General features: G+C 41.9%; 1 protein-coding gene across 3 annotated transcripts in view; it reads right to left on the bottom strand.

Moving 5' to 3' along the window:
• Positions 1–22,955, bottom strand: part of LOC140492061 (testican-1-like) — a 538,140-nt gene that overhangs the window by 8,618 nt on the left and 506,567 nt on the right. For all 3 annotated transcript variants that reach the window (XM_072590727.1, XM_072590726.1, XM_072590728.1), the window contains 2 exons: positions 7,292–7,513; positions 2,913–2,975 (listed from right to left, as the gene is read on the bottom strand). In XM_072590727.1, the coding sequence (XP_072446828.1) occupies positions 2,913–2,975; positions 7,292–7,513 (285 nt within the window). The remainder of the gene's footprint in view (positions 1–2,912; positions 2,976–7,291; positions 7,514–22,955) is intronic.

The following is a 22,955-nucleotide window of genomic DNA, read 5'->3' as shown; positions in this document are numbered from 1 at the left end:
AGGATCTGTGGAGAACAAAACAGAATTCACACCTCAGGCTGAGGCCTTTCATTTGAGTACTAATGACAGGACACTTTTCTGTTTTTATGATATGGCTTACATTTTCTGTTTTGATTTCAAATGTCTATGTGAGTGTGGGGCTTGTGAAAGGTGAACAGAGGAACTAGTGAGGAGAATACTGAAGAATATAGAGAAAAGGGTGGAATGATAGCGCATTTGAGATATAGGCAAGCAATCATTCAGGCATGGAAGCAAACCGTTCTTAGTTAGGACTGGGAACCAAAGTCAGGGTTGAGCATGGAGCTTGCAAACCTTTTGGTTCAGTCTGAACAAGCAGCTGATGAAGGAGATGTAATCAGTGTTTGAGGTGCAGGATGCCTTCAGTCTTGTAAATATTGAGTTGAAGAAATATTGGCTCTTCCCAGACACCAGGCAGATAAAAAACCATAGTCTTTAAGAATTAAGGCACAGAGATGGAGTTGGATGTGATCAGCACACACATGGAAGCCAATACCATGTTTAAAGATAATACTAAAAAATGATTGCATCTAGACAAGGAATAGGAGATAATGAAACCCGACGGATAGGAGAGGAAGGGGAAATGGGACTCATTTGAATTGCGGGAATTGGATAAAAAAAATGGATGGAATGGATTGAATAAAATTGGATGGACATATTTGCAATTAAAAGAGGAATTGTCATGAAGGTGGAAGGTAGAAAAGGGATAACTGTAAAACATGGTCAAATAGCAATAGAGAGGAATGGGTTGGTCAACTGTATAAAAGGCCAGAGGGAAGCTGAGCAAGATGATGGTCAATATCAAAGTTGCTGATAACTTTGACAGAGCTGTTCTCAGTGTCATAATTGAAATGACAATCGGATTGGTCAGAAGAGATCGGAGATTAATTGCAATAGGTCTAAGTGGCTGTCGTGTCTTGAAGGCTTGAGTGGATTGTATTTCAGAGGACATTTTTCACAACAACAATTTTAAATAGAGAAAAAAAATCTGAGAAGACTAATGTTAGTGAATATTGAGCCAAGGAGTCGTAATTGAGTAGAGAAGCTCGGTCAGTTAGTTTCTTATATCATTAAGTCAATTTTCTACTGTTTCAGTTGAGAGATATTTATTTATTGGAAGTGAGTTCCATTTTCACTGTTTTCTCTCTTCCTTTCTCACTGAAGATGGTTGGTTTATTGAGGGTTATGCTTTCAGGATGTTAAGTTGCTATTATTAACGTGTGAACCTTTACAGGAAATGTCAGAAAACTTCGCCTCTATGAAGTATCACTGTCAAACACAATGTGTCTTACCTTAGATCCACATAAGTGCACTTCCAGGGGTCAGTGTATTGTGACTAGAAGTGGGAAACCTAATAAATTGTATCCTTACCAACCCCGGAGTATTAAGGAAATCACTAACAACCTTGCATTATCCTATTTCGATGATTAAACAAAACATGGACTGAGATCACAGCCTGGATTGTTCAAATGCTTACTGCATAAGCCACCAAATGAGAAGCCAAACTGTTCAAACAAAGGACAACAACATCGCATTTTGGGTTAAATAGTTGCAGTATAAATTTAGTCAATTTCAGGCATATCCAATTTTGAATGCAAAAAGAAATGTTGATATATATATATGCAGTAGTGTTACTCCACATAAAAAAAGATTTGTATATTTCATGGGAACTGTAATGTTATATGTGCAGTGAGAAGCTCTCTTCCAGATAAGAGTTATATGCCTAAATGAATATCTTTATTCATCCTCTGCAGTTGAAGCCATAATGATATTCTTCAGCAAACAATAATTTTTGAGCCGTTTTTGGCTAAGTGGTGTATTGGAGACATTTTGAAACAATATATTACACTTATGTAGGCCCTCAAGTGGACATATTACCTCTAGTCTAACAGTCTGCTTTGAATTCAGACTTCAGAATAAACAGGAACACAATCTTCCATTTTCTGAATCCCAAAATAAATCTCAATGCAGCGTAAAATTGTTTTTAAAAAGACAGTAACAGACCATCAGGATGGTGAATAAGTGCAGAAAGCAAACATTTCATTTTTATATTGAGAAACTCCTAATAACTTTCTTTAATGCTTGCTGTCACTGCAGTGAGTGGACTTGACATCATTTTGGTGATATTTGAATAATTGCAAATATATAACTTAGATTTATTTATTTAACTTATATGCAGATCTCCAATAATTCTGTTGTACATTTGAAAATACATATCAGAGTCTCATTCTACATTACTTTAGTTTGGTATTTATTGACTGCTGAGTGAATTCCTTTTGTCAATGGCCCTTTCCATCCTTGCATTCCATGTTTTTAATCATCTCACGCTCAATCATTCTGCCAGAATATTAAAAGCAATTCACCACCTCCCTGGCTGTCCATTTGATAATACCTGCTTACCAATTTGAGGGATGAACACATCTGTTTGCATGAGGGCAAGTAGAGAATGGGGTGTGGAGGGTTTGGAAAGGATCAGAAATATAGAGAAACAGATGGCATTTTGAACCATTGGTGATTTTCAATAAACTCAGAATGTTAAAAGGTTCACATTCTCACATTTAGAATACAGGTAGACATACTGCACTACAGCATTATGAAGTTGAAGAAAAGTTCAGTGATGTGAACATAATAGACATGAAATATTCATTTCAACAATGGGGTTGTTCAACCTCTTTTCTGATCATTTCATTCCACACCATAAACATAAGGCAGAATAATAATAATGTTTGAAATTAATGGCATTTGTGCTACAGTTTTGAAACCACTTTCAGCTCATCTCATCCTAATGAATCATAATAAACCCGATTTATTTATCTTTTATAGATTTTCAGATCACACATCATTGAACTCTAATCAATCACACTATGTAGTTTTCATCACATAACAATGCTTACCTAAAAGATGTTTCCCTCTGCTCTGCCTTTGAATCTTATTAATTTCAACTTGGCATGGAAGACCTGAAATGGAATTTAACAGATAGTAAGCCCCAGCAGGTTGGGAATGATATTTTCAATAACTGACCTCTGCATAAACATTACTGCATTCTATTTTACACTTGAGATTCAGAAAGCTGCACATTTTCTCACAAAGCAGGGGACAGCATTCAATTACAATGCTTAAAAAGTAAATTACATTTTTCACAAATTTCAATACCTCAAGAAAGGTCAATGGATGTATCATGACGGCAGATGTTACCTTTCCTGAAAATTTGCATAAAGCCATAAATCACTTGGCGTAAAGTTATTTTCTCATGCAGTTTAAATCTAGTATTTTAAATCAACTGTCAGTGTCTATTATGAAGTTGCGATTGCAAAAACAGCTCTCTAATGATGGCCAGCTGAACTTGCATTGTTCTGATAGATAGAACTACAATAAGATAGTGCTTAACATCTCATTAATCAAAAGTAAACTTGTCAAACAAAAATGGAAACCATCAAAACCAATATATTAGGCCTTGATTGTCTTGAAGAGAATGTGAATTCCAACTACAGTTCATGGTAAATATCTTATTACATTCTCCATCAATTGGAGTTACACCGAGCACAAAGAAGGGGAGCTGTGGTTGATGGAGTACAGTCATCAGCTCCAGGACATCTCTGTAGGGGTTCCTCAAGTGGTGTCCTAGTTCCTCATTAGCTGCTTCTACGACCTTCCCTCCATCATTAGGTCAGAAGTGGAGATGTTTGCAGATAATTGCACAAAGTTCAACACCATTTGCAACTTCTCAGATACTGAAGCAGTCTATGCCCAAAAGCAGCAAGCAGCAAGCACCAATATGCAGACTAACAATATTGGGCTGAGAAATGGCAAGTAACATCTGCATTGCACAAGTGCCAGACAATGGCCATCTCCAACAAGAGATAATTTAACCATCCATTTAACCATTTAACTCTTGACATTCAATGGCATAAACATCAGAGTTCCCCACTATCAATATCATGTGGGTTACAATCGTGATGCTGCTGCTCTTTTAACAAGGTTGTGTTGTCCTTGGTTATTTTTAAAAAGGGTTGTAAAAGGCAGAGGTTCCAACTTGTCTAGATCATCTTCAGTAATGTCTGCCACTTGCACCGGATGCACCTTCAAATTGACTATGAAAGTTCCAATCTAGTCACTTTGTCACAGAATTGTTCACAAGATTCTTCTGATCTAGTTTATTGAATTTACTACCTACAATGTGATTTCATATATTTGGGGAGATGGAATGCAGACCCGATAACCACTTCTCTGGTGATTCTCATTCTGTCTGCAATGGTGACGCTGACCTGCCACATAGCACACAATTAGCTTCACTGATTTGTCCCTGTGCTGTTCCAAAAAAATTTGTGTGGGCTTATTTCACCTATGTTCTGGGAATGCTGCCATAATTGTACTGACTTCAGATATTAGCTAAATTCTTGATTTCCTGCTCAACAAGGGATGTTGGTGAAGTGGAGAGAGAGAGGGAGAGAGAGAGTGAGAGAGCAACATGTAGGTTGATGGTTTGATTGCAGAATTTTTGTTGGAGTATAGGTCAGGAAAGATTCTTTTGTCTATGGTTCCGAGTCGCCTCCAGTTATGGTACAGTAATGGATCGAACAGAACTCCCAACATTGAAACTATACAGTTGTTCTCTTCCCCCATGATAATGGCAGAGATGACCATGACACCATGTACTGCCAATCTGGCCCAAGGTTGCGACCAAGGCCAGTGCAATCTCACTGCCGAACAGTGTACTAAGAAGGTTGATGACCTTCTCCATTCCACCGGTGTCACCATCTTTCCTCTGCTATTGCCCACACCTCCCAACAAGAAGGTGCTGGGCAGACAGCGATGCCCATGTCCCACAAGTGAATAAACTTAAAAAAAATTACTTGCTAAAACTTTTGTGTTTCTTGTAGAAGAGTACCCAGATCTCTCTGCACTACACATTTTTGCTGTTTCTCTCCTTTTAAATACTCATCTGCCTTTTCATTCTTCCTTTCAGAGTGCATGACCTTATACTTTCCTCCATTTATTGAAGTTTTGCATATTCACTTCACCCACCCTTATTAACTTGCAGATTCCTTCTTATGTTACCCAATTCGTGATCCATGTTGATACATTACACCCAATACACTACATGACAGCACATATATTTACCAATTCCTCTTTATCAGCTAGGCTTGTTATATCCTCAAAGCACTCTAGCAAATTTGACCAACGTGATCTCCCTTTTATAAATCATGTCAAGTCAGTTTGGTTGAGTTTAGCTTTCCTAAATGTTCTGCTATTTCTTCCTTAATAATAGATGGTAGTATTTTCTCAATGACAGATGTTTGGATAACTGGCCTGTAACTTCCCGTTTTCTGTACCCCTACCTTCTTGAACAGAGATGCCACTTTAGTAGTTTTCCAATCCGCTGAAACCTTCCAGAATCTGGTGACTTCTGGAATATTTTGACCAATGTCTCCACTATCCCTGCAGTCAATTCTCTAAAAACCCTAGGATGCAAGCCCTCAGGTCTTAGTGATTTATTTTTCTTTAATTCCACTAGTTTATCGAATACCTTCTTCCTTGTGATAAAGACAGTTACAAGGTCTTTCCTTCCAAGAGTCTGTTATCTTGGGGATGTTTCTAGTGTCCTCAAATGTGAAAACTGATACAAAATGTTGCTTTAACTTATCTGTCATTTCCATGTTCCCTGTTATCAATTCTCCAGTCACATCCTCCAAGAGCCCCTCACTTACTTTAGCTGCTCTCTTTGCATTTTTACCATAATTACTTACATTGGTTTTAGTTTCTACATTGTCTCTCTGCATATATTTTCCACGCCTTCTTGTCACGCTTTGATTATTGACAGCCCCTTCACTGTCCTGCACCTCTGTTCTTTTTGATATTTCAAAAATTGCCAACTAATTAGTTTAAAGCCATATCTACAAGCCTCGCGTCTTCCAGGCACTTTACTACTTCACTGAATCAATATGTCTGAGCTTTCTTTTACTCAGGTGTTTTCCTTTTATTCCACTTTTTACCTTTGATGCTTTTTTTCATTTCATTTCCTGCTTCTTTATTAATACTCTCATACGCTCCATGGTTGTATATTGGAATTCTCTATTGTTACCCTCCTGATACATCTTCAAGATGCTCCTCTCCATGTGTGACTGCCCCTTCTGTAGACTTTCACAAAGCCTGGCCTGAATTTGAAGCAGGCAGGAAAGCTGGGGCCAGACAAGAATGTCCCAAGTGATTGGGTGGTGGTCGGTTTTGAATGGGCAATCCTTCTATCTGGTGGCTGATCGGCCTTGTTCCCATTAGGCACAATGTCTGTGGAGGTGAGAGGTAGCCTTCAACTGGCAACTTAAATGGCTCACAATAATTGTGGGTGGGATGGGGTCGTAGATCTGCCAGTTTTCCTGTCACTGGCATGATGGCTGGAAGATTTCAAGTAATCCTCCATCTCCTCTCTGCACCATTTTTCCACGTCCCAGCCCATCCCATAGGTCTAGTAAAATTTGCTCTCGGATTTGCTTTATCTTGCACTCTTGCTTGGGTTATGCTATTTGGAAGTAAGGCAGTCAATGCCAGATGAAGCAGTAGATGTGAAAATAACTTCAGAAGCTCGGTAATGTTACCAATTATTTAAAGTTACAAATGCAGCAAGTTAAGTTTTTTATGTATAAAGTTTATCTGTGGAAAAGAAGCTATCTCTTGTATCTTCCATATCCAGCTATAGTTGTGTGAACAATGTAGATGTCAAAAAGTGTGGCGCTGGAAAAGCACAGCCGGTCAGGTAGCATCCGAGGAGCAGGAGAGTTGATGTTTTGAGCATAAGCTCTTCATCAGGAATGCCTATGCTCAAAACGTTGACTCTCCTGCTCCTCGGATGCTGCCTGACCAGCTGTGCTTTTCCAGCACCACACTTTCTGACTCTGTTCTCCAATATCTGCAATCCTCACTCCCTCCCTCCTGAACAATGCAGACACCCAGCACTAACTTCTACTTTGTCTGTTCCAGAGCAAGGTAGAAATTTCTTAGGCCTAATACAATTCTAACAGATTGAAAATAGTGTACAGTACAACCTCAGTTATCTGAACTTCGATTATCCGAATTTTGGATTATCTGAACAAGATGTCAAGGTCCTGATGCTTTGGTAAACTGGGTTATCTGAACATTCGATTATCTGAACATTTGATGCTTTGAACAAAATACTCCCTGCTTGTGTCGTTAGGATAATCGAGGTTGCCCTGTGGTAGTAAAACCTCTGAATTAGAATTTCAACAAATGTTTTCTTTGAGTTCTCTTTAAAACTTACCACCCTGTCTCTGGAAACAGTAGCACCATTCATTGTTTGAAAGCTTCCCATCTTTAAATGTGTCACAGGAGTTGAAAAGTGGCTTGATACACTGCTCATACTTGTCAAGGTAAATGGCTCCCAGCTCCGATTGATCCAGTAAAAGATCATAGTTCATGTCCAGCTTGTTAAATATCCAACCCAGAGAATCCTTGCAGATTGGCAGAATGCTGGTGTCAAATCCTATAAGAGATGACTAAATCAGTTTTTGTGTAGAGGTCGAGCAAACTGGAATGTGTTCAAAAGGTAGACTAACATTTAAACTCAAGTCTGAACTCAGAACCAATATGAGTAGTATTCTGAAATGTATCACCTTCTCACAATGGAATATAAAAGCACTGATGCATAAAATAAATTAGGGTCCCAGTGAGTGCATATGCTCACAGTCCGTGTTAATCATTTTTTAACCAAATATTTGCATATCTTCATCGCATAGTCACCCGATATTAACTGACAAAATGAACTTTACAACAGCTGTCATTTAAGCAAGCAGTAATTCCATAATGATAATAAATTCCTTAACTTAATTAATTCTTATGTGACTATAAAATTCATCAAGTTTTTATCTCTTTATCCTTTAACTCTAAAATTAATCAAATACATCCCAGTTGATTATGACTGATTAAAATTAATCAATGTAGAATGACTATGGACAATTAACGTTAACATATATAAGATAACATGTTAAAGAGATATGAGCCCTACACAAAGTGTACTTCAAATGTTTTAACAGGGTTTTGCACAGGTTTGTTAAATATGATTGATGCGATGCTACCACAACCTTGAGAAATTCATAGTTTTTAATATCTTTTGAAGTTGATCACAGTGGACTTTCATTGTGTGGAACAGAATATTATAACATTTAATCGATAATTAATTTTCACTTAGCAGTTCATTCCAAGAAATTTTCCTGCCAATAGAACACAAAATGATTACAGATTTTCCTGATCCAATGCCCAGAATTATCAATAGCATTCTGAAAAAAATCCGAGAATATCTTTTGGCAACATAGACTCAATGGGCCAAAGGGCCTCTCTGTATGATTTTGTGAAATTTTAACATGCAAAACATTCTGCAGCTAAAATAAATAATTCAATATACAGCTATCAAATTATGTTCACAATTACAGTACATTGAAACTCAAAGTTGATTATAATAATTTAAAATTATGTTTCAAAGAAATGCAGTAAGTACTTTTCAACTGATTTTCCCCAGGCTGCTTTTGATTATTTTGATAGTGCTGAGGAATATGAGTGCTGAGGAATCTGCTAATCATCACCTTAACTTTATTCGTCTGCCTTGCTTCCATATACTTCTTTGCAGGCAAAACTCTGTCAGTCTCAGATTGGAAACTATTCATTAAGTTAGCATTTACAGTTTTTTGCAGAAGGAACACTTTTAAGACAACGTTTCCTTGGGAGATACCTTGATATGGGGGAGGAGTGGTGAAGGTGGTTTCACTCATCTGTTGGCGAGCGAACTGGCAAGAGACATGCACTACCCTTTTCCAGCACCACTCTAATCTAAACTCTCCTTTTGGGCAGGTTCACCAAACCACAAGTCAAACACATCCTGACCTAGAACTACATAACCATTCCTTCATTGTTGCTGGGTCAAAAGTATGGGACTCCCATCCTAACAGCACTATGGCTGTCCCGACACTCCAAAGACTGCACTGGTTCAAGAAGGCAGCTCACCACTGACTTCTCCAGGGCATTTATGGATGGACAGCGAATGCTGGCCCTGCCTGTGACACCCACTTGCAAGGAATGAATGTAAAAAATAGCTCTAGTACTCGATAGCATCACTGTATGTGTAGTGGCGGCTGCTAGAGATAAAACGTTGGGGGTGACTAAGGTCACAGGTAAATGGGGGGGATATGGTTTGTGGGTGGGCTGTTTGTGGGATAGGAGCCACTGGGCCAAGAGATGGACAGGTCAGTATCAAAGCCGGGAGATGACTCTCAGTGGACACCTCACGTCTTCAATCAGCCAGAAGAGTAACATCGCCAGGAGTGCCTAGCTAGTTGCATGGTCACAGCTACTGTTTCAGCTGACTTCACTGTGACTGATCTCCCTGGCACTGGGTTAAGCAGCAGGAGGATAAGACCCTTGAGGAGTTAGTGATTGTCTACTTAAGGACCTCAATTAAGGTTGGGCTGGGACAGTTAACGGTGGGCATTCCCACCTGAACATAATTTTGGTGGAGCCAGGAAGGTTCAGGAGTTCAGGTACACTGCCACCTCTCCATTTATATTCCCTTCCCATCCCCAAACTCAACACCCACGAGAACAGAAACTTCTTCCTCTTCACTGTCTCCTGAATAACTTGGTTTTAATGTTATGGTCCTTCATCCTATAATCACTGGTCAGAGGTAAAGGTTTCTAACTATCTTATCAATTCCTTTCAAAATAGTTGACAGATCTTAATCTTCAATATTCCAGCAATTCATGGAATTTCTCCTCATGGTCTCATGCTTAGAGCTATGATAACAATCTGGTGAATCTGTCCCACACTCCATTCAGAGTTAATATATGCTGGTGCCCTACCCATTCCACAGAATTCCCAGGATGGATGCTCTCATCGCTTCAGTTCAGCACAGAAAGGCAATAGAAAAAACAGGAAATCCACGTTCCTGTCTATATTGATGTCATTCCATGTGTACATTAGACCAAGTCTAACTTTGTATAACCAATTACAAAACGTCACATGAAGTCAGTATTGCAGGGATGGGTCGAGGTCTTCCCTTTGCCTTGCACTTATTTGTCCTGAAGATACTTGATTCTGTTCTCCTTTAATCTCTTGATAATCGAGACTTTTCCATTTGGATTTGTCCGGGATTAATATTTAGCTCGGTGTTCAGGTCCAACTTTCAAGCTCTGTGGATGACTTTAAGGTTGTCTTTATATTTTGGTTTGAGAGACCCTATGGTGTGGTTTTCCATGCTCTCCTAGGTATACAGTACTGCCTCTGGTATTGGGAGTCCTTGTCATGAACCATATGATCGACCCAGTAAAGCTGAGCTTCAAACAGCATACTCTTCATGCAACATTTGTTTCAGCAGAGGTGGAATATTGCTAGTTGCTTTATTTGATGTCAGCAGGTGACTCCAGATGTGGTCTAACCAGGGTCTTGTATAGCTGCAGCAAAACCTCTCCCCGTTTTATATTCTAGCCCTTTGGTTTCAGAGGCCAGCATTCAATCAGAGTATTTTTTGTACTTGTCTAATACACTTTAGGGATCGAGCTACATGACTCCTAAATCTATGCACCTCCCCTGATTATAGCTTTTTATCATTTAAATAATTCTCAGAACTCTCATTCATGATCGAGAATGGGTACTTCTTATGCATTTCTACTTAAATGTGTCTGCGCAGTTGTCCTCACTTAACTTCATCTATCAATGTCCCTTTGTAATGTTGTGCTCCCTTCTACACTAGTTAATATGAGGAAAGTGAAGACTGCAGATGCTGGAGATCAGAGTCAAAAACATGTGGCCCTGCAAAAGCACAGCAGGTCAGGCAGCATTTGAGGACCAGGAGAGTTGACATTTCAGGCATAGATTCTTCATCAGGAATGTGGGGGAGGCCCAAGGTGGTTGAGAGATAAATGGGAGGGAGTTGGGGCTGGGGATAGGGAGCTGGGAATGTGATATGTGTAGATGAAGGTGGGGCTGATGGTGATAGGTGGGAACATAGGGTGCACTGGATAGGTGGGAAGGAAGGTGGATAGGTAGGACAGGTCAAGAGAGCGGTGTTGAGTTGGAGGGTTGGATCTGGGATAAGGTGGGGGAGGGAAGCTGAGGAAACTGATGAAATCAACATTGATCCAGTATGGTTGGAGGGTCCCAAGACGGACGATGAGGTGTTCTGCCTCCAGATGTCGGATGGCTTGAGCCTGGCAGTGGAGGATGCCCAGGACTTGCATGTCCTTGGTGGAGTGGGAGGAGGAGTTGAAGTGTTTGGTTACAGGGTGGTGGGTTTTTTTAGCGTGTGTGTCCCAGAGATGTTCTCTGAAATGTTCCGCAAGTTGGCATTCTGTCTCCCCAGTGTACAGGAGACCACATTGGGAGCAACGGACACAGTAGGTGATGTGTGTGAAAGTGCAGAAAAATGTCTGTCGGATGTGGAAGAATACTTTGGAGCCTTGGACGGAGGTGATGGAGAAGGTGTGGGTGCAGCATTTACACCTCTTGTGGTGGCAAAGAAGGTGCCGGGAATGGAGGGAGGGTCGGTTGGGTGGGATGGAAGGTGAGGACCAGGGGGGCTCTGTCCTTGTTGTAATTGTAGGGGTGGGGTTCAAGGGCAGAGGTGTGGAAAGTGGAGGAGATGTGCTGGAGGGAATTGTTGACTGGTGGGAGGGGAAATTGTGAACCTTGAAGTAGGAGGCCATTTGGAATATTCTGTGGTACCATCAAACCAGCAGTCAGGGGGGACCAGTGGTAGTATGGTGCACTGACCTCTTCATTGCTGAAGTCAGGCACCAACCCACAGACACTGCCCCCTCAAACACAATCTCACCTCCCATCACCAAACTATCATCTCCCAGACCATCCACAACCTCAACACCTCCGGTGTCCTCCCACCTACAGCCTCCAACCTCATAGTCTTGGAACCCCGCACTACCTGGTTCTACCTTTTACCCAAAATTCACAAACCTGACTGCCCCAGTCAACCCATCAGCCCTGCCTGCTCCTTCCCCAGAGAACTTAAACTTTGAGACCGTTCTGTTCCCCCTTGGTCCAGGATTTCCCCACATACGTTCCAGACACCACCCATGCCCCCACCTCCTCCATGACGTTTGATTCCCTGGCCACCAAAGCCTTATCTTCACTGTGGACATCCAGTCCCTGTACACATCCATCTGCCATGATGAAGGCCTTCAAGTCCCTGGTTTCTTCCACTCCCACCGACCCAACCAGTAGCCTTCCACCGACACACTCATTCGATTGGCTGAACTGGCCCTCACCCTCAATAATTTTTCCTTCGAATCCTCCCACTTTCTTCAGACCAAAGGGATGGCCATGGGCACCCTCATGGGCCCCAGCTATGCCTGCCTCTTCTGCAGCTACACCGGCACTATTCCCCACCTTTTCCTGTGCTACATCGATGACTGTATCTGCAGAACCTGGTGCTCGAACAGTTCATCAAATTCACAAATGCCTTCCACCCTGACCTCATGTTCACCTGGACCATCTTCGACACCTCCCTCCCCTTCTGAACCTCTCCATCTCCATTTCCAGCCATGTTCAACTCAACATGGACAACTACTTCAAACTCACCAACCCCTACAGCTACCTGGACTACACCTCCTCCCACCACCCCCCACACCTGTAAAAATGTTATCCCAATTTCTCTGCTTCCACCACATTTGCTCCCAGGAGGACCAATTCCACTGTAGAACGTCCCAGATGGCCTCCTCCTTCAAGGACTGCAATTTCCCCTCCTGCATGATCAACAATGGCCTCCACTTCCTCCTCCATCTCCTCCACTTCCTGCATCTCCGCCCTTGCACCCAACCCCTCCAGTTGTAACAAGGACAGAACCCCCTTGATCCTCACCTTCTACCCTCTGGATACAACGCATCATCCTCTGCCATTGCTGCTAACTACAAACAGACTCCACCACCAGAGATATATTTCCATTTCCACCCCTAACTGCTTTCACAGAGACCTCCGTCCAAGGCTCCAAAGGATTCGTCCACATCCAACAGAGATTTACCTGCACTGCTGTGTCCACATTGGGGAGACAGGACTCCAACTTGCAGAACATTTCAGAGAATATCTCTGAGACACATGCACTAAACAACCCCACCACCCTGTTGCTGAACACTTTGACTCCTCCTCCCACTCCACCAAGGACATGCAAGTCCTGGGCCACCTCCACCGCTAAATTCAAGCCACCCAATGCCTGGAGGAAGACTGCCTCATCTTCTGCCTTGGGACCCTTCAACCACATGGGATCAATGTTAATTTCATCAACTTCCTCATCTCCTCTCCCCCAAACTTATTCCAGATCCAACCCTCCAACTCAGCACTGCTCTCTTGAACCATCCTACCCGTCCATCTTCTTTTCCACCTATTGCTTCACCCTCCTTTCTAACCTATCACCATCATGTTCCCTACTTTCATCTACCTATCACATTCCCAGTTTCCCCCCAGCCCCACCACCCCCCTCCCATTTACCTCTTAGCCCCCTTGGGCCTCCCCTACATTCCTGATGAAGAGCTTATGCTCGAAACATCGATTCTCCTGCTCCTCAGATGCTGCCTGACCAGCCGTGCTTTTCCAGCACCACACATTTTGACTCGTTAATATGCTATTGGCCTTTGTGCCTTCAGCAACCTTGATTAAATGACTCTTGCTTGTGTTATGTTACGAATGAATAAATCTAATAAACAGTCCCAGCTTTGTTGAGACATTAGTCATTTCCTTTCAATTCGAATATCTATCTAACATTCTTTTTATTTGTTTTCTAGCACATAACCAGTCTCATAACCAAGTCAATCACTTGCCTTCAGTTCCTTGAGCTGCAATTTTAAATAACAATCTCTTATATGTAGCTTGATTAAACACTTTATGGAAGTCTGTATGAACCATATTCCCCTGTTTATTACTGAAGTTACTCATAAATTTCAGTTAGGTTCATTGCACATGACCTAACCTTTTCAAATCTATGTTGGCTGTCTCTAATCAGATCAAATTTCTCTAAATGCTCAGTCACTGTGCTCAGAATTGCACATTTTGAAATTAAAGCATTTAAACAAACATATTGGATGGCATTGTATCTGCCATTTTAGGATGAGTTATCTCTTGTGGTTAAATGCACTTTTGTTCAGTATTTATGCAAGCGTGATTCTGCATGAGTGACTCAGTGAATCACGAGCAAATGTCTTGGAAGTTCTTCCTCATTGGCATTAACTTCTGGGGTTGAAGGTTTTAACCCCACACTGAAAGGCCAGCTGGACACCAGTTTAGATGTAATTCAGGAATCTCTGCTCAGCCTATGGTGCTTACCTCACAAAACCAGAAATACCAGTCAAAACCTTTCTGATGGATCCCTGGATTACTGGTGCTGTCCTTAGATGGACCTTTTAGTTAGACAAGGTGGATCCCATCAGAACATCCAGTCCAGGCAGAGATCACAGTGCAAGACAGCTTCACTGACCCCAGCAAAAGGGACAGCAAGCAATCCAGGAAATAAGAGATAATGATATCCTGAGCTATGCAAGGTAAGTGTCAGCATCTTCTTTCTCTACTAGCTTATACACACAATGCTATTACTCAGACCAACCATGCCATTGTACACACATTCCACAAAAGGGATGGACTGCAAGCATCACATGTGTCTAATCGTGCATCCTCACCACCCCATCCTGTTAAACTACTAATATTTCCTGCCCTCTGTGATTCCTACTCACCACCCTGGCAAAGATAAGGCAAGCTCACAAACTACTCCTGTAACCAATCCCATCCCACTCAATTCTTCTCTATTTCAGGGGAGGAAAAACTGGTCCATAGTTAGGCTGAGGGGGCCAAACTGACTGGGGTTCTCAGATATTAAGCTCCTCACTGTCTTTGACTCAAAAGTTCCCCCCATTCTTCACATTTTCTCTTGTGTTGCACACCCTATGCTGCGACGCCTCTTCACACTCTCCTTGTTTCAGTTGAGTCCCTTTACTCAAAAGGCTCATGACGGCTGCAGTATATGTGTACTCACATGGACCGGAGATAGAGGACCCCAACTTGACTGGTATCCATTTGTTTTCTATAGTAGAGTGTATGAAGCATTTACTATCTCAATGAGGCAAAGGTTAACCAAAATGGGGAAGTTAATTCCATTAAGACGTGTAATTAATAAGCTGCAAATACATCTATGTCGACTTCTTGTCACCTGATGGCAAGAAAGTGATTGCGCCACTTAAGGAGGGAGGACTGAATTGCAACAGTGTAACTTGATGTGGGGAATCTGATTTTGAATTCTTGCCTGACATATACCATTGTTCTCAACAGGGGAAAATTCCACCAACTTAAATATGAGTTCTACCAATTCCTTCACAACCAATGTTCAGATGCTGGACTAAGAAGTCATTATTTTGCTAGTTTCTCTCTTCACTTTTTAAATAATGAAATTACATTTGTAATTTTTGAATCTAAAGGGACAATTCCTGAACGCTGGACCTTTGGACAATTGCGGTTAAAGGGTTGACATCTGAAAAGCAAGTCTAATTCTCATGAAAGAAGGTGCATTCATGCTGGTCCATTCAACTTTAGACACCTTTCCTTAATTTGAAAAACAAATCCCTTAAGCATTTGGCCTAGGAACTATAGATGAAATTAATGTGAGAGCTTCAGTACTTAGAACCAGTGGTACAGTGGCTCAGTGGTTAGCATTGCTGCCTCACAGCGCCACGGACCTGGATTTGATTCCAGCCTTGGGTGACTGTCTGTGTAGAGTTTGCACATCCTCCTTGTGTCTGCGTGGGTTTCCTCTGGGTGCTCCGGTTTCCTCCCACATTCCGAAAGATGTGCAGGTCAGGTAAATTGACCACGCTGAATTACCCATAGTGTTAGGTGCATTAGTCAAGGGGAAATATACAGAAATGAGTCTGGGTGGGTTACTGTTTGGAGGGTCGGTTGGACTTGTTAGGAAGAAGGGCCTGTTTCCATGCTGTAGGGAATATTTTTAAGGTGGCATATTTTTAAGGTGAGAGGAGAGAGATTTAACAAAAGAGACATGATGCAAATGTTTTACACAGAGGGTGGTTCATTTGTGGAACAAACTTCCTGAGGATGTGGTGGATGTGCGTACAATTGCACCGTTTAAAGAACATTTGGATAGAGACATGAATAGGAAAGGTTTGGAGGGATATGGGCCAGGAGCAGGCAGGTAAGACTAGTTTAGTTTGGGATTATGTTCAGCATGGAGTGGTTGGACCAAAGGATCTGTTTCTGTGCTGTATTGTTCTATGACTCTATGACTGCACCCATAGACATCAATTTCTACTGGCTTCACAATTATTCATATTCTTTTTCACTTTCTGTATGGTCTTTCTAAGACCCAATCTTGAATGTTAGCTAAATATTATTGGGGCCCTAGGCACTGAGCATTTAGATCATAAAATAAAAAACATATAGGAGCAGAATTAGGCCAGTCGGCCCATCAAGACTGCTCTGCCATGCAGTCATGGCTGATATGTTTCCCAATTCCATTCTCCTGTCTCTCATAATCCTTGATCCCCCTACCTACCAAGAACTGACCTATCTCTGTCTTAAATACACTAAACTCTTGGCCTCCAAGCCTTCTGCAGCAATGTGTTCCATGGATTAATCACCCTTTGGCTGAAGGAAGTACTCCTCATCTCAGTTCTAAAGGGCCATCCCTTCACTCTGAGACTGTGCCCTTGCTTCCTTATCTGTCCTACTGGTGGGAACATCTTCTCCATGTCCATTCTATCCAGGCTTCTCCATATCCTGTAAGTTTCAATCAGATCTTTCCTCATCCTTCTAAACTCTTAGTACAGACCCAGTAACTGCAACTATTCGTCATATGACAAGCCCTATATGTCCAGAATCATTATTGTAAACCTCCTCTAACGCCATCACCAACCTTCCTTAGATATGGGATCTAAATCTGCCCACAACATGCTGTAAAGCAGAAACAAAAACTGAAATGCTGGAAAATCTCAGCAGGTCCAGCAGTACTTTTCTTATGTTTATTCATTTGGGGGAATGTGGGCATTGCTGGCTGGCCAGAATTTATTGCCCATCCCTAGTTGCCCTTGAGAACGTGGTGGTGAGCTGCCTTCTTGAACTGCTGCAGTTCACCTGCTGTGGGTTCACCCACAATACCCTAAGGGAGGGAATTCCATGATTTTGACCCAGCGACAGCAAAAGAATGACAATATATTTCCAAGTCAAGAGTGTGTTGATGGTAAAGCACAGCAGGTCAGGCAGAATCTGAGGAGCAGGAAAATCAATGTTTTTGGCCAGAGCCCTTCATCATTCCATCTCAGTTCAGTTTGGAGGTCACTCAACCCAAAATTTTAACTCTGATTTCCCTCCACAATTTTCCAAATGCTGTTTAACTGACCAGAGGCTTATACAACCTCAGTAGCATTTTTCTGCTCTCGTATACTAGCCCTCTTAAAATGAATGCAAACATTGCATTTGCCTTCCTAACTGCCAACTGAAGCTGCATGTTAACTGTAAGAGAATCCTGAAATAGGACTCCTAATTCTCATTATGCTTCAAATGTCTGAAGCCTTTCCCTGTTTAGAAAATAGTCTATGCCTCTATTCATCCTCCAAAGTGCATAATCTTATACTTTCCCATATTGTATTCCATCTGCCACTTCTTTGCCCAAATTCCTTGCTTTTTCCAAGCCCTTCTGTAGCCTCCTGCTTCCTCAACACTACCTGTCCATCCAGCTATCTTTGTGTCATCTGCAAACTTAGCAACAATGCCCTCAGTTCTTTTGTCCAAGTTATTGATGTATGACATTCCATCACAAAACCCTGTGAAACTCTGCTAGTCACCAGCTGCCAGCCTGAAAAAGACCCAGGCAGCATGGTGGCTCAGTGGTTAGCACTGCTGCCTCACAGTGCCAGGGACCTGGGTTCGATTCCAGCCTCGGGGGGAGTGTCTGTGTGGAGTTTGCACACAGTGTATGCGTGGGTTTCCTCCCACAGTCCAAAGATGTACCGGTCAGGTGAATTGGCCATGCTAAATTGCTCATAGTGTCAGGTGCGCTAGTCAGAGGGAAATGGGTCTGGGTCGAGGGTTGACGTAGACCTGTTGGGCCAAATGGCCTGTTACTACACTGTAGAGAATCTAATCTAAACCCCTTTAACCCTAATCTCTGCCTTCTGCCATTGCTGCTCCACCATCTTCCCTGCTCGGCTGCCCTTCCAATCAACCTTGGCAAGCTCCTCCTTCATCTTTGCAGTTACCTTTACTCAACTGTACCACCATTACATCTAAATTGAATTTCTCCCTCTAAAACCGCAGGGTGAACTCTATCATGTTATGGTCATTGTTCTCTTGGGATTCCTTCACCTCACATATCTAGTCTCCCACATCCCTCACCCTCTTATCCATCTCACCTTGAGCGATTAAATACAATTAGAAGCAATAGGAGCTCACCATTCCACTCTCAGATATGAGGACCCTCATGGATGTCAACAGAGTGTTCAAAAACTAGAACTCTCATCTCCACTCACCAGGGCTAAATTACAACACACGAGGCCTAGATAAAGCATAACTGGGAAAGGTGCCATATTTGGTCTGCGCACTGCAGTTGGTACTTCTTTGAATCAGATGCTAATGCAAGGTTTTGCATGGAATCACAAGTAAGCAAATATATTTTCATTACATGAACAACAAAAGATCAAGGAAATTTTCTAATGTTTTGATTAACAGTTACCTTTTGGCCATCGGTAACACAATTGACAGCAACAAAGTTTGGCCTTTCGAGATTTAAACAGGGCTTATGAGATTCAACATGGCATCTGTGGTACCAAGCACTTATGGGGAGAATCATGTCAGATGCCATCTTGGTGAGTGTTTTTACCCCTTTGGCAGATAACCTCTGCTAGAAGTACAGAGAGTTAGGAGATCATGACACCGGTGTTTACTGTAGTTTGATGCCAGCACGAGTACTTTGGAGCTTACCACGATTGCTAACAACATCTCTCGATCAGACATAACTGAACATGCATTCAGCAGCAGGAAGCACCAGTGCTACTTAAAGTGATTAGCAACTATTTTCAGACTGATTACTGACAAATTTCCATTGGCTGCTACTGCATTGTGGAGGTGCTTGGTGATCACTAGCACTCCTTAAAGTTACCAGTCTGGAGGAAGCAGTTTGCTTGCTGAAGGTCTCTATCTTGATTTCAATGTGTGCATAGCATTGAAAATTCTGTGACTAAGGAAGAAAATGTAAGGCTGTGGGGGCAAATTTACACAAACGATATTAGCCAAGTTGCTCTTTTGAAGAGTTGGTGGTTCACACAATGTGTCAGGCAGCCTGTCTCTGTATAAAACTTTTGTGGTGGATGTAGTGATAGGCATTCCCCTTGGAAAGTAGAATAACTGGGAGAATGCACAGAGACCACATTTATCAATATCTGCCTTGAAGACATTTAGCGTCCCGGCCTCCACTGCAATGAATTCCACAGGCCCACCACTCTCTGGCTGAAGAAATGTCTCTGCATTTCTGTTCTGAATTTACCCCCTCTAATTCTAAGGCTGTGTCCACGGGATCTAGTCTCCTCGCCTAACGGAAACAATTTCCTAGTGTCCACCCTTTCCAAGCCATGTATTATCTTGTAAGTTTCTAATAGATCTCCCCTTAATCTTCTAAACTCCAATGAATACAATCCCAGGATCCTCAGCTGTTCCTCGTATGTTCGACCTACCATTCCATGGATTATCCGTGTGAATCTCCGCTGGACACGCTCCAGTGCCAGTATGTCCTTCCTGAGGTGTAGGGACCAAAACTGGACATAGTACTCCAAATGGGGCCTAACCAGAGCTTTATAAAGTTTCAGTAGCACAACGGTGCTTTTATATTCCAACCCTCTTGAGATAAATGACAACATTGCATTCGCTTTCTTAATCACAGACTCAACCTGCATGTTTACCTTTAGAGAATCCTCGACTAGCACTCCCAGATCCCTTTGTACTTTGGCTTTATGAATTTTCTCACCGTTTAGAAAGTAGTCCATGCTTGTATTCTTTTTTCCAAAGTGCAAGACCTTGCATTTGCTCACATTGAATTTCATCAGCTATTTCCTGGACCACTCTCCCAAACTGTCTAGATCCTTCTGCAGCCTTCCCACTTCCTCAGTACTACCTGTCTGTCCACCTAACTTCGTATCATCGGCAAACTTCACTAGAATGCCCCCAGTCCCTTCATCCAGATCATTAATATATAACGTGAACAGCTGCAGCCCCAACACTGAACCCTGCGGGACACCCCTTGTCACCGACTGCCATTCCAAAAAAGAACCTTTTATCCCAACTGTCTGCCTTATGTCAGACAGCCAATCCTCAATCCATACCAGTAGCTCACCTTGAACACTTTGGGCCCTCACCTTGCTCAGCAGCCTCCCATGTGGCACCTTATCAAAGGCCTTTTGGAAGTCTAGATAGACCACATCCACTGGGTTTCCCTGGTCTAACCTACTTGTCACCTCTTCAAAGAATTCCAACAGGTTTGTCAGGCACGACCTCCCCTTACTAAATCCATGTTGACTTGCTCTAATCCGACCCTGCTCTTCCAAGAATTTAGAAACCTCATCCTTAATGATGGATTCCAGAATTTTACCAACAACCGAGATTAGGCTAATTGGCCTATAATTTTCCATCTTTTGTCTTGATCCTCTCTTGAACAAGGGGGTTACAACAGTGATCTTCCAATCATCCGGGACTTTCTGTGACTCCAGTGACTTTTGAAAGATCTCAACCAACGCCTCTGCTATTTCCTCAGCCACCTCCCTCAGAACTCTAGGATGTAGCCCATCGGGGCCAGGAGATTTATCAATTTTAAGACCTTTTAGCTTTTCTAGCACTTTCTCTTTTGTAATGACAATCATACTCAACTCAGCCCCCTGACTCCCTTTAATTGTTGGGATATTACTCATGTCTTCCACTGTGAAGACTGACGCAAAGTACTTATTAAATTCTCTAGCTATTTCCTTATCTCCCATCACTAGGCTTCCAGCATCAGTTTGAAGTGGCCCAATGTCTACTTTTGCCTGTCATTTGTTTCTTATGTATTGAAAGAAACTTTTTCTATCATTTCTAATATTACTGGCTAGCCTACCTTTATATTTGATCCTCTCCTTCCTTATTTCTCTCTTTGTTATCCTCTGTTTTTGTAGCCTTCCCAATCTTCTGATTTCTAAGTGCTCTTGGCCACTTTATAGAATTTCTCTTTTTCTTTAATACAATTCCTGACTTCCTTTGTCAGTCATGGCTGTCTAATCCCTCCCTGGATAATCTTTCTTTTCTTGGGGATGAACCTCTGTACAGTTTCCTCAATTATACCCACAAACTCCTGCCATTTTTGCTCTACTGTCTTCCCCGCTAGGCTCTGCTTCCAGTCTATTTTCATCAGTTTCTCTCTCATGCCCTCATAATTACCTTTATTTAACTGTAACCCCATTACATCCAATTTTGCCTTCTCTCTTTCAAACTGCAGACTGAACTGTACTATATTATGATCGCTGCTTCCTAAGTGTTCCCTTACTTTAAGATTTTTTTATAAAGTCTGGTTCACTACATAGCACTAGGTCCAGAATAGCCTGCCCCCTTGTGGGCTCCATGACAAGCTCCATGACAAGGGGAGGTCGTGGAGTCCTTAATGAGTACTTTGCTTCAGTACTCACTACTGAAAGGGACCTTGTCATTTGTGAGAACAGTGTGAAACAAGTTGATGTGCTCAAACAGGCTGATGTTAAGAAGGAGGATGTTCTGAAAATGTTGAAAAACATAAGGATAGATAAGTCGCCTAGGCCAGATGGAATATATCCAACGTTACTACAGGAAACGAGGGAAGAGATTGCTGTGCCTTTGGTGATGATCTTTGCACCCTCACTGTCTACTGGTGTAGTGCAGATGACTGGAGGGTGGCAAATGTTAATCCCTTATTCAAGAAAGGGAATAGAGATAATCCCAGGAATTACAGACCAGTCAGCCTTATGGCTATGGTGGGCATATTATCGGAGATAGTTCTGAGAGACAGGATTTATGATTTACTTGGAAAACAATAGTTTGATTAGAGACAGTCAGCATGGCTTGCGAGGGGTAGGTCATGCCTCACAAAAATTAAAAAGATTAAATGTTATAAACCTAAATTATAAAAAATGTAATCTGTATAGCATACAAAGCTATGAAATTTTAATATGATAAAATAACTTTTTAAGGGCTAGTGAGAGTATTCAGCAGAAATTTGGAACTTAAGATGCAGTTAAAAACCAGTTACACCTAATTCAACAAGGTGTATCCTTTCGAGAGATTCATAGCGAGACTTAATGGTGCGCAGTGAAAGTTCCCACTCATTCAATAATTTCCAGTTGATTACAGACTGGGTGGATCTCAACAGTACCTGCCCGGAGGAGCATAGAGTTAGTGACAGCAATTTGAAATTCCACATTATTCGGTGCATAGAATGACACCTAATGCAGCTGCATCATGGTAAATGATGACAGCTTCAGTGTCATTACCACTGTGAGATTAGAGCTCAAGAGGCCAGAGGTGTATTGCTCAGTAATTTACTCCCATACACCACCAGAAAAGCAGAGAAAGTGTTGATTCACCACGTGCTGATCCAGGCTCGATCCAGCAATTTGCTCTGCAAATAATTTCAGGGAATAAAAGGCAAACTCCTTACACAAATGGGACAGGACTGCCAGCTAAAATTGGGATGGGAGCACCCAGAAAATGAGATGCAGATGCTGTGACTACAGTGAAGTTTCATTGAACCTACTGCCTGGAGAAGCAGTCTCTAAGTCAGGATTTTGGCCCATTTAAAATAATGATCAGAATGTTTTGGATGTTCCCAGAACTGACTGATGATTTTGTAAACTCTAGAACTTTTGATTATTATTGGGTAGCTGTTC

This window comes from Chiloscyllium punctatum, chromosome 20, assembly GCF_047496795.1.
Source record: "Chiloscyllium punctatum isolate Juve2018m chromosome 20, sChiPun1.3, whole genome shotgun sequence".
NCBI lineage: Eukaryota > Metazoa > Chordata > Chondrichthyes > Orectolobiformes > Hemiscylliidae > Chiloscyllium > Chiloscyllium punctatum.
This window is presented reverse-complemented; position numbering and strand designations above follow the sequence as displayed.